The sequence below is a fragment of the Corvus brachyrhynchos genome, unplaced genomic scaffold (genome assembly GCF_000691975.1).
Source record: "Corvus brachyrhynchos isolate BGI_N302 unplaced genomic scaffold, ASM69197v1 scaffold115, whole genome shotgun sequence".
NCBI lineage: Eukaryota > Metazoa > Chordata > Aves > Passeriformes > Corvidae > Corvus > Corvus brachyrhynchos.
The window spans coordinates 19,115,622-19,128,533 of record NW_008239553.1 but is presented as its reverse complement, the minus strand read 5'-3'; the positions used below and the strand labels follow the sequence as shown (position 1 = coordinate 19,128,533).

The 12,912-nt window shown below is 36.8% G+C and overlaps 1 protein-coding gene across 5 annotated transcripts in view; it reads left to right on the top strand.

Annotated features, from left to right (window-relative positions):
- The window catches only part of STRN3 (striatin 3), a 42,542-nt gene extending 33,260 nt beyond the window's left edge, over positions 1–9,282 (top strand). For all 5 annotated transcript variants that reach the window (XM_017742043.1, XM_017742046.1, XM_017742044.1 and 2 more), the window contains 6 exons: positions 995–1,116; positions 1,753–1,920; positions 2,172–2,312; positions 4,229–4,336; positions 6,615–6,701; positions 6,820–9,282. In XM_017742043.1, the coding sequence (XP_017597532.1) occupies positions 995–1,116; positions 1,753–1,920; positions 2,172–2,312; positions 4,229–4,336; positions 6,615–6,701; positions 6,820–6,989 (796 nt within the window). In that variant the 3' untranslated portion in view covers positions 6,990–9,282. The remainder of the gene's footprint in view (positions 1–994; positions 1,117–1,752; positions 1,921–2,171; positions 2,313–4,228; positions 4,337–6,614; positions 6,702–6,819) is intronic.
- Positions 9,283–12,912: the final 3,630 nt, after the last annotated feature.

Below are 12,912 nucleotides of genomic sequence, written 5' to 3'. Positions count from 1 at the left end.
TTGGGTTACCAGTTTGTCCTCATGTTGAAATATAAGTTCTTGTAAGTAATACAGGGGGTCACTGACCAATTGAATTCTCCAGATCTCTGTCTAAATTTAAGCTGTTACTTGTGTATTTGTTAGTGAATATTCAAAGTAAGGTTTGGGAAAGTTCTGATACAGAACTAATCCCCACCCTATGACTTCTAGTGTGATATAGCAAAGTAATTTTACTATTTTTCCCCTCAGGCAATTATTGAGCAACATTGCCTTTCTGCCCATCTTCATTCTTCGTGTTACCAAATATATAGGTGGATTCAGCCAGTAGTCTTCCTTTTCAACATCTTCAAATATGTAATTCTAGTTTGTTTATCTGCACTCATTTTTATCATGAGCATGGCTGTCAAATGACCCAGACACCTAGTTTGGGGATGTGGTTTTACAGTACAGTTAAACTTGTGGTAGTAGTGTGTCCAAAGTAGTATACCTCTTTCTCCCTGGGCTACAACCTGTGCTTGTGTGGTATCACAGCAAGCAGGTTGAAGAAGTTAAACCAGTAGGAGTCTAAATTTGGCCAAAAGGTACAATTTCTAGGTTTGTTTTTCTGAACCAGTTTCCTGGAGCATAGGTTATTACCTGTTCCTTAAAGTAGGATGAGAAGATCGTTGCCAGGGAGGAGGGGGGCTACAGCCACCTCTTTCTGCACAGCTAGCTATTAGATTGGCATAGACACGCTGTAGAAACTCACCATTTGTAGTGTAGGTACACTGAGAAATCAGGTGGTGTTCTTTGAATTGCTTCAATTTGCATAGTTTTAGTTAATTACTTATCATTATTTTAATAGATGTTGATATCACTTGTTGAGACTTAAAAAATGTTTTAATAGAATTGTTTCTATGAAGAGGTTTGTAACTGCTTAAGCCAATCCAGATGTTTTTTTGAAAGCAGATAGCCAGATTTTCACTTCTCTCCCATAGGCAATTACCAATCAGCTTTTTTCTCTGTCTCTGAATAGTGGACCTGTATTGTCATTGGCAATTAGTTCCAATGGAGAACAGTGTTTCAGTGGTGGTATTGATGCAACCATCCAGTGGTGGAACATGCCTAGCCCTAATGTGGATCCATATGATACCTATGGTAAGTACCTTTTAAAAGATAAACAACTTATTGTCTTGAACATTATTTTTCCACTTGATGTTAATATGTTTATTAGAGCTTTTTTGAAATATTACTGCCATTTATCAGCTACACTGTGTGTTTTCAACTACTTATGTGTGGCAAATATTAGTTATTTATTCCCACTTGCACTGGTGATGTACTTTGTGTAGAACTGTAATAGGGAGACTTAGGAATTCATGAGATTTATGCAGTAAAGAAAAATTAATCATAACTTATATTTTTGAGAAGCAAAAAATTTTGAACCAGAATTACAACTTCTTAATGGTTATTTATTTCTTCTGATGGAAATTTACCAGAAAACTAAGATAAATGTTGTTTCAGTTGTTTGTGGGGTTTTTTTGTTGGCTGGTTTGGTTTTGTAGGGTTTTTTTTGTTTGAGTTTTTGTTTGTTTGTTTTCCTGGTTGGTTGGTTTTTTTGAGAAGGATGACAGTGGTTGTGCAAAATGACTTGTGTAATATTCTAGCTGTTGCTTAGACAGGAGGGGCAGGGGCGACATACAACTGTTTTATGTGGAATTTAATTTTTGTTGAGGTACAAGAAATACTTAATGTTTCTTCACTAAAAAGATTTCATTTCTGAACTTTTTTTTCCAGAGCCAAACGTTCTAGCTGGCACATTAATTGCTCACACAGATGCAGTCTGGGGTCTTGCTTACAGTGGTGTAAAGAATCACTTACTCTCTTGTTCAGCAGATGGCACTATTAGGTTATGGAACCCACCGGAAAAAATTCCCTGTATTTGCACTTACAACGGAGAGAAAGGTAACTTTTTGCAATGGTCTTGAAAATCTGTTATGAGGCAGCTGATGATGCATCCAGGCTCATTATCTCCATTTATCCAAACTAGGTAACAGAGCTAAAGGAGGAACTTGTAATAAAATAATCATGGTGCTGTAACATTACTTTAAAGAAAGGTGCAAATTTCTTCTTTGAAGTATGAGCTTAAATGTTTAAACTGTCAGGAATTTTTAAAGTGTTTTGATCTTTCTAAAGATATTTTTTGCTCTTTCTAGAGCATGGAATACCCACATCAGTTGACTTCATAGGTTGTGACCCTGCTCATATGGTGGCATCTTTTAACACTGGCAGCACAGTCATCTATGATTTAGAAACATCCCAGTCAGTGGTAATGTTTTCATCACAAGTAGAATCTGGTAAGTAGAGTTCTTCCATAATAAATAGCCATCTTGGATGAGGTACCTGTTATATTATATGGTACCTCATTGTATGGTGTAGTAAATAAAAAAAATTTTACTCTTCTTCTGCATCATTCAGTTTGAAAGATGGTTAGATGCTTAAAGATGCTTGGAACAAACACTGTGGAAAGGTGTTTCAGCCCCTCTATTCTGGTCTTGTGAGACGCTGCCTGGAGTGTTGCGTCCATCTCTGGGGTCCCAGCTGTTGGACTGAGTCCAGAGCAAGGCCGTGAGGGTGATTCCAGAGCTGGAACACCTCTCCTGTGAAGACAGGCTGAAAGGGTCGGGGTTGTTCAGTCTGGAGAAGGTTCTTGGAAGACATTATCGTGATCTTCCAGTACCTAAAGGAGCCTACAAGAAACTTGGAGAGGAACTTGTTGATACAAGGGCATATGGTGACAAGACAAGGGGGAATGGCTTCAAACTGAAAGAGAGTAGGTTTAGATTAGTTATTAGGAACAAGTTCTTTACTGTGAGAGTGGTGAGGCACTGGCAGAGGTTGCTCAGAGAAATTGTGGATGCTCTGTCTCTGGGAAGTGTTCTAGGCCAGGTTGAATGTGGCTTTAAACAGTCTGGTTTAGTGAATGGTGCCCTGTTGCAGGGGAAATTGGAACTAGATGATATTTAAGATCCCTTCCACCCAAGCCATTTTATGACTATTAACAGGATTTGAAAGTAGTTAGAGATAGTGAAAGTGACAGTTACTGTTCTCTAAGATTTTTTAAGATTCAATTGTCTGCTTTGTTCATTAAACCACATTTTTCATCATATAGCCTTGACATGGAGGATATTAAGACAAGTAGGTGAATAATAGATGTATTAAACAGAATATTTAGTTTAGGGTAGAATTCTGCTCATGTTGGGATTAAGCACAGTTTCTTGTGGAACTCTTTAGAAATCTTGTTGCTGCAAATAAAGTGTTACAGAGAGGTAGCTCATTAAGAATTAATTGCATGTGTCTGATGAAACTCTAGATAGATAAGACTTTTCGTGAACCTCCTAAAGTGTTTCGTAAGGAAAGCCTCCAGTTCCTGCTCATTCCTTTCTATAAAATGTGATCTAAAAGAATAGTGCAACGGGAGAATTTGCTTCTCCCCTCTAATTAGTCTAGTTTACTTAATAATTGAACTTACAGACTTCACCACAGGTTGCAAAACTGTGTAAAAGCTATCTTACAGATACCTCGTGCAAAGCCTGACATTGAAGTGAGAAGGAACATCACAATTTGGAGAAATACCTTTTCTAGTCTGAAGAGAAACTTTTAAATGGAATCAAGAAAAATAAGGCACAGCAATTGGGATACCAAGATGAGAAAGTTTTTTTTTTAAAGGGTATCCTGTAGACTGCTAAAGAGATTTTAAACCATTCATTGTTTAAGTTGAAATTGAAGACACACATATATCTGATAGAATCTAAGAGGTTAGGTTGACTTCGGTTATTTGGATTCTCTGATCTAGTAGAAGGTGTCCGTTCCAACCCAAACCATTCTGTGACTGTCTTTTTTTCTCCCCCCCAGCTAAATATTTTTTGATGTGTAGGTGTAAGAGCTGTGTGCTGAACATATATTACACATGCTACAGTTTGTTTCTACTTGGCTAGTGCTGCCCTGCCGTACTTGCTCGGTTTTATCTCTAAAGAGTCTTTCATGGGTGTAAACTACTTGTAAGCTTTAACCTTACAGTACTTTGGCTAGAGTCTGCCTCACTTGCCCCATCCTGTAAAGCAAGAAGCTTTATTTCTTAGGAGATCCGTTGGTCCTAAAATGTTGTTTACCTAATATTAGTTAATATGGTAAAGTGTAATGCTAAAATACTGTCATTTTAACTTTAACATTTTCTTTAAGGCAAATGAATATTCTTTTATTTTATTTTCAGGTGTACAATCAAATAATCATATTAACAAGGTAGTAAGTCATCCCACACTTCCTGTAACTATCACAGCACATGAAGATAGACACATCAAATTTTTTGACAACAAAACGGGTAAGGATAAAGAGAACCTAAGTTGTGCATATGAATATGTTTAAAGAAATCTGGATGAGATGGGGGCAATCCATTTGTAGAAAACTTACTAGTCATGTAGTCTTACACAAAACAGAACTTCTGGTATTTCTAAGATTAAACCTTTTCAGTACCTTCTCTGTGAAATAGTGATATCTGTTGCAATTGCGACTTCAAAAGTCAGAAAACACTCTCAAAACAGGCAGAGAGAGTTGTGAGGGACAAGAAAATGGTCTTTAATTGTAGAGTACGTTTGCTTTGTTCCTTTTTTCATCATTTCCATGCTTTTAACTCTAAGCATGTGTCAGTTACGTTTTTCAACTGGTAGTTGAAAGTAGTACAAAAGATGGCTTAGTACCTGTTAGGGCAAGAAATAACCCGGAATTCTTTGTGGTAATGAAATCCTGTGTTATACTTAAGTTGTTGATTAAGTTTATAAAACAGAAAAGGATCTGGAAAAACGAGGGTAAAGAAGGCTGTAGGGGAAAACTGCACTGTCTGTCATGACAAAAATGTTGGAATAATTGTAAGAGCAAAATTAAACTTCCGGTTTGTGAAATTACCTGTCACTTCCTACATGTTATCCTATCGAAGTTGGAAGAAAAAAAGAAAAAAAACAGGCTCACTTAAAGTAACCACGTGCAAAACCCCCATTTAAAGTGTGTTTGATTTGGGCCCAGTAGGGGATGGTGTTCCTGGGGTTTTTGTTTTTGAAAGCAAAAAGCTGGACGTTTTTTCCTCTTTGCACCTGCCATGAACATATGTATTTGAATTGTGGTCATTAAATGCATTGTGTTGATGTTGCTGAAATTAATATTTATTACTTCAAGAAACAAAGAATAAGGAAAAAATCTGCATGAAAAAATAATTGGGTCAAAGACAGGAAACAGAGGGTAGAAGTAAATGGTCTTTTTGTGGAATAAAATATCGGTGGGTCTGGAGAGATCAGCAGTAGTTCAACGTAATGAGCCATCTGAACAGAGAACAGTATATTGGCAGTTAACTGACATTCATTAATTTAGGTTATTAAACATGAAGGCTGACAAGGAAGAACTGGGGATCTTAATAGACATAAAAGCAGGCAAATTAAATTCCATGTGGATAAATGTGAGATGATACATGTAAGGAAAAATAAACATTGTAATAAAAAATAATAATCACTGGGCTGACTGTTCTTATTCAAAGTAGAACTTTGGAGTTGTAGTAAGAGGTTGGATAAAAATACCAGTTTGTTGCTTAGCAGTCACAATAGCAAAATGCGTATTAGAAGGGGGGAAAGGAATCGAAAGCAAAAGGGAACATTTTTAATACCTTTGTATGAATACTTTGTATGAAGTCTTCCTTGTCTCAAAAGGGATATAGCCAAATTAATATGTTTCAGACAATGGTTAAAAAGGTGATTGAAGATCTTCAGTAGCTTTGAGCTTCTTCAGGAAGAATCTTAGAAACTAAATAGACTGAGATTCTTCAGGAAGACGAACAACTGAACAAAGCTGATATACTTCATGTTGGTCATGGTCTTACAGGGATTTATTTGCTCTCTTTTTCAACATATGAACTGAGGTTCAGTTGCTAATCCCCAACAGGTGATAGGCTCAAAACAGAAAGGAGGTGGTGGTTCTTCTGTGCAGTTAAACATTCCAGAACACCTTCCAAAAAGCATAATGAGGTGCTAAAAGATGTTATTAAGTGTCCGGGAACAGAGGTCAGCGAAAAGAAATGCATTAAGAGTAGTCGAATGCAGAGTTAACCCTTCTGGTTTGTGGCATAACCAAACAGTTAATTGTTAGAAGCTGGAGAGTATTTTGGGCAAGTATCGCCTATAGTTGCCTTATTTTTCTCTCCTAGCAGTGACAGAGATAGATGGACCATTGATATGGCTAAGTAAGTCTTGTTTCATAAAGCTTCATCAACACTCTCTCCTACTGGGGCAGTTATTAGGACATTTCAGGGACTAAAAATTGAGGTTCTCACCCAGTCATTTTAGGTCTTCATTGTTGTTGCTGCCAGTAAAGATGCCAAGTGGATAAAAAGATTGCTTACAATGACAATACTTTTTTGAGAGTCGTATGTTGTTTACCCTTATGTTTATATAAGAGTCTGCAGTTGAAACTTCGTAATTTCTAATGGAAAAGGACCATTCAAATATTACCGGAATCTAAATAAGCATGTTATCTTATATTGCATTTAATAGGGATGGGTTGGTTTTTTTCAAATAATCAATACTTCACAGGAAATTTACTGTTTATTTTTCTTTTAGGTAAAATGATCCATTCTATGGTTGCTCACTTGGATGCTGTCACAAGTCTAGCTGTAGATCCTAATGGAATCTATTTAATGTCTGGAAGTAAGGGGTTTTTTCATATTCTGTATGTTCTGTATAAATTTTGCATTTATGATGAACTGAATTTCTGACAAATATAACCTTATCTTTTGTCTTTTTCCTTTCGTTCTTTCCTAAACAGGCCATGATTGTTCCATTAGGTTGTGGAATTTGGACAGCAAGACCTGTGTGCAAGAAATAACAGCTCATAGGAAAAAGCTGGATGAATCAATTTACGATGTAGCATTTCATCCTTCAAAAGCATATATTGCCAGTGCAGGAGCTGATGCCCTTGCCAAAGTATTTGTGTGACATAGCAGAACAAACCTGCATCATAACAGCAGGTCTGTTTGGACAAAAAAGAGGGAATGCGTCACTGCCATCAATTGTAAGGTTACCAATAAGACACTACATCTGATCTGCCTGGGTGAAGGCTCTTAATTGGGGCAGGTGTAAGTTGGTGAAAAGTCACCACATCCTGAACAATGTCAGGCTCATTCATTTAACTGTAATTACTGTATTTGGGGGGGTGGGGACAAATACAAAAAAGAAAACCAGTATTTGTAGCCTTGACTGGATATGAACTGAGCGTATGTCTGTTCTTTAGGTGTCTTTAAGCAAACGTGGAGTCTGATCTTACAAAAGACTTTTATTTTGGACTCTGTGTGCTGCCTTAGGGTTAGGAATGTGGTGCTCTTGTGGGGGGAAGTGAGCTCCAAGAATAGCTTTCTTTTCATCTCTTAGTAATCTTCTGTTTATCAGTTGAATGCCACAGATTCCCCTTTTAAACTTTTATTTTGCTTTAAAGAAAAGGAAATTTAACTTAAAATATTTTAGCATTAGTTGCACAAAATGTTTGGATAAAATTCTAGTTTTTATAAGTCTTTTTATATATTTAGCCTGTCACAACAGTGCTCAAGATTGTATTGATAATGTTTTTCTGCATTATAGAACCCTAAAACACAGAGATCTCACTGACCCGCTGCCGTGTAACCACAATCTTCCCTTCTTTTGCCTAATACAGCTCAGCTAAGTCCTTGCTTAAGGATGCTAATTCATCATCATCGCATAACTGTCTTCATAAATAAAGGACTGTAAAATGTGTTCTAATGAAACACAGAGGGGTTAACACCCCTGAATGAACTCTTAAAAAAAAATTAATCTTGGCATCCTATCACTATGTGATATTTTGTACATCTTACTGTATTTACGAGTTTATTTATCAAGGATTACCCATCTTGCTAATGGCCTATTGTTATTTATTTCACTTTTTGTTGGTCTTTATATCCTTTTATGTAGTGTGTTAAAGGGCCCTGTATATCTGTTATGGCACTCTTTGAACAGTCTAAAATAATGAGAAAATGGGACATTTGATAATTCTAAAGTTGCAAACCAAGAAATTCTTTTTCCTCTGGTTAAGTACCTGGAGTGGAATTGATTCCAAAAAACCAATCTTGTTTCAAAACCTTTGGAGTGAAAATTATTTTTATTTGCATTTCAAATAGAATACAAACGTAGTTAATTCAAGATTCATAAATCTGCTGTGTTTTGACTAGTTATTCCCTGCTTTTATTTTATTTTTCAGATGTGCTTCAGTTTATGATGTAACTAAAAATTTTGTTTGTGTAATGCATGATTAATACAAAAAAGTATTTTTTCTAGTCTTCCACAAAACTTTTCTGATCAGTTTGCGAGTTTTGATGAGTTTTGTAAGGTTTCTGTTTTACAAACTATGAATCAGCAAATTTTTAAGATTGTACCACATAGCAAAAGTACAGCTGTTGAAAAATAATGTATATAAAATGCATATAATAAATATTAAATGGTGTACCTGTATGTTACTGTTGGCTACATTATTTTGTGTTGCACAGTTTGAAAGAGTCATTCTACAAATTACTAAATTAGGTCTCAATTTTAGCAAAATGACCATTTGTTTATTACGCTTATAAGCTGCTTTGCTTTTGCAAGATTGTTAATAGTTGTCTGGATGTTGACCAACTGTTCAGTTTCAAGCAGCAGTACCCACATATAAGAACATGTTTCCACAGTGTTTTAAAAGATTTTTACAAGAACAAATTGAAAATTGCTAGTGTATTCTTACAGCCCTTATAAGATGATAATTACAGTGTTTTTCATTATCTTTGCATATGATGCGATTCTGAAGTGATTTAGGAGCCAGAAAGGTACTCTGTTTTTATTTCAAACTGCCACTGAATTGTTATGTTGAATTTAAAAGGAAGTAAAATTTCTAAATGCCTAAAATTTGCCCATCTATCTTACCTTTGTCCATTTCTTCCCAAGTCCTCCCATAAAGACGCACAAAAAACTAAACTGAAGGTCAACATTTACCTATTCTGTGACGAGTCACTTTGCTCAAAGTGTATCAGCAGAAACAGAATACCACAATATGAATACTTTCATGTAAAGTAGTATGTTTAGGTATAAGTTAACTAAAGCTAGAACATGTTCCTATAAGTGGTTTAACTGCATTGTTCCATGTAAGTTTCCAGTTTTCCAGTAAGATTGTATTTCATGCCATCTCATGTCAAGCAAATTAGAATTAAAAAAAAAAAAAAAAAAAAAGGAAAGAGGTGCTCATGGTAGGCAGAATACTGCAGTTATATTTTGGAATTAATTTTGTTTTAGTAATAATGTTGCATTGCTTGAAATGTTACAGTAAATTATAATTGTGTAGGAATTGGAGGATTTTGTCCTTTATCATGAAGATTGAGGTGAGGCCTTTCAGTAATTGCTTGTAGGACACTAAGACTTTACTTTTGAAAGTAACATTCAGCTGATTTGCACTTTTTGTTCTTTCCAGTCTAAAGCATTCATCTAATCAACAGACAAGAGAGTATTTGAATTTTATTGGAAGTAATTTCATAATCGCCTTTTCTGAAGCCAAACATTGTTTCTGGCAGCTTTTCCAGACTGCTGCATTTTAATGCTTAAATAAAATGTGATTGTTTAATAAACATTACCGTGCATAACATTTACCTTTTTTTTTTAAATTGTATTAAAATTGAAATGATAAAACCAAAAATATTTGCTTATTTTCCTTAATTGAAATATTAATGGTCATCTTAGTTCACTAATGCATAGTGGATCAAATGCTGTTGTGAGGAATCATTTATTGAATATTACCAAAAATTTCTAATAGAGTCTTAGTTTATTTTCTGTGGGGTATAACATGCTAAAACCTTTATTTGTTGGTTTTGAGTTTTTTAGAACAGAAGAGCTATAGTACTGGTGATGGGGAAAATGATAGTGCTGAATGAAATGGTTTTTAGAAAAACACCTCAACTTTTGAAAGGACTTACTTACTTCTCTTTTGTGAGACCCAAAGGACCAGTGCTCAGAACCTGAATGGAAAGATATCTGAATGTGTTTAATAATACATTTAGCATTTAGGGTGTGATTGATGTTAACAGACTTAGTCTCCATCTTGCTTTTTGTTGTTGGATCTGCTGTTTTAAGCAGGTCAGTGGTGACTGTAGTCCACTATAGCATAAATAGTGGTATGCAGTCCACATAAATAGTAAATACACATGAAAAAGAGTGTAACAAGCCTTGGTTAAGAACCTTCCCCAATTTAGAAATACTAAGGACAATTTATTTGCCAGGAGAAAATTGGTATCAGAGGCCATTTTGCATATTGTATGCTAATTTATTTTGAAACTGATAGCACACTTTGTCCAGGCATGCTCTTATTATTATGTGCTTTAATTTACTTTAAAAACTGATAGCACGCTGCTCTAGCGCTTCCCATCTCACATCAGTGGAAAGCCCCTTGGTCACACAGTGCTGACTGCTTGCATTTTTGTTTGTTTGGTTTCATAGACTCATAGAAAGGCCTGGGATGGAAGGGACATTAAAGATCACCTAATTCCAAGCCTGTACCCCCACCATGGACAGGGGCAGCTTCCACTAAATAGGTTATTGCCCCATCCAACCTGACCTTCAGCACTTCCAGGGATGGGGCATCCGCAGGTTCTCTGGGCAACCTGTGTGCCAGTCACTCACCACCCTCACAGTACAGAATTTTTTCCTGGTATTGAATTTAACCTGTTCTCTTTCAGTTTGAAGCCATTTCCCCTTGTTCTGTCACCACATGATTGTGTAAAAAGCCCCTCTCCAGCTTTCTTACAGGCTCCCTTCAGCTACTGGAAGGCCATAATTAGGTCAGCCCAAAGCCTTCTCTTCTCCAGGTTGGCCAGCCCTGACACTCTGAGCCTTTCCCCACAGGAGAGGTGCTCCATCTCTCTGATCATCTTGGTGGTCTCTCTTCTGGGCTCACTGCAGCAGGTCCATGTCCTTCCTGTGCTGAGACCCCAGAGCTGGATGCAGCACTGCAGGTGGGGTCTCACCTGAGCAGAGCAGAGGGGCAGAATCCCCTCCCTCTCCCTGCTGCCCACGCTGCTCTGGATGCAGCCCAGGACACACTTGGCTCTCTGGGCTGCCAGTGCCCATGGCTGGGTCATGTCCAGCCTCTCACCCAGCAGCACCCCCAAGTCCTTCTGGGCAGGGCTGCTCTCCATCTGCTCATCCCCAGCCTGTGCTGATACCTGGGGTTGTCCTGACCCAGCTGCAGCACCAGCACTCGGTCTTGTTAAAACTCAGGAGATTCCCATGGACCTGCTCCTGGAGCTTGTCCAGGTCCCCCTGGATTGCATCCCATCCTTCAGTTGTGTCAACCACACCACTCAGCTTATCGCTACAGTGTGTGTGTGTGTGTGTGTGTGTGTGTGTGTGTGTGTATTATATACACATGCATATATTTATGTTCTGCCTTTAAGAACTTCTTAAAAAAAAAAAAAAGGCGGCTTCAGAATTGTTTTGAAATGCTACTTCTGAGATGAGCAAGGAATGTTTTAAATTCCATTTTCATACTTGCTCTGTTGATACTTTGAGAATGTACACCCTTGAGTTATAGGCAGATTGAATTATTAACAGATTTTTTTTTAAGAAATAGTTCAAGCTACATGAACTTTAAAATGTCATAAAAATGTATTGGTTTGTTTTCTAATTTTTAATATAGAAACAAACTTCAAGTTGATAATGTAAAACATGCTTTCTTTTTAGTTCTCCCTTTTAGCTCTTCCTCCTGAAAGGTCATGTCGTGTTCCAGCTGATTCGGTCTGGTTTTCCTGGAGCAAAGTCACTGGGGAAGCCAGGCATTGGCCAACCCTCAGCCCTCCTAGTGCCCTGAGTGTGTCTGGGAGCAGTGCTGGGGTGTTTTAACTTGGTAGTAGCAAAAATTTTGCTTTGATTTGCTTTACATCACATTATGTTTTGCCTTTTTTTAAATTTGCTTTACATTCTCTTAGGCTAAGCTGTTGCTGGTTGTTAGCTATTGACTGCTAACAAATAGCAGTTTACCCATTTAATAGCTTAATCTGTGAATATTGTAACAGTTGTCTTCAGTTACATGGAGAATACCTGTAGTGTTGTGTTACTTAAATCTTACCAGTGCTGGAAAGCTTTTCATACTCTTATTTAAAATTGATTCAAATTAAAATCTTCCTAAACTAAAGAATTGTGCTGTGAATTTATATATATATTTATAAAACTAAGACTACAGGTAGGATTTTAATACAAGTGATCTTGTACTAGTTGTGTGGATTAAAGGCTGTCTCTTCAAAATGGAGTATTACGGGGAGCTGTATTTGTCTTAGCAAAGTCATAAAGTATTCATATTGACCCATTCTTTACAAATGGCATTAATTCTATGAAAAGATATGGTCTTTCAAATAAAAATGAAGATAATGGTAGTTTAATTGTTAACGTGGCTTGTAGAATTGTTTCTTGCTATTATAAAAGATAGGTTTGAGTTTTATGGCCTCTATAGATGAAATGCTCAGTTCTGTGTCAGTTAGAGTTAAGTATTTCACTTGGTGATCACGGAGTATTTGCTTTTGGGATATCTTTGTCTTGGATGTATTGGAGACCCCTTAACCTGAAGGAAGAACACCACCATAAGACAATGATTTGCAGCTCTATCCTCAGCTTCCTTTCTGACAAATGGAATAGGCTGTGTGATCATTTTTGAAAAGCAGTTTTCACAAGAGGAGCATTTTGGAGTTGAACATTTGTTATAATATTTGAAAGATTCATAACTCTGTTCAGTCTTAAGCATTCATTAGTGCCAGCTGACTTGCCAGCTTCCTTCTTCCATCTGCTTTTATCTTTCAGCTTTTCTTGAAAGCTTCAGAGGCTCTGAGGGGAGGAAAGAGAG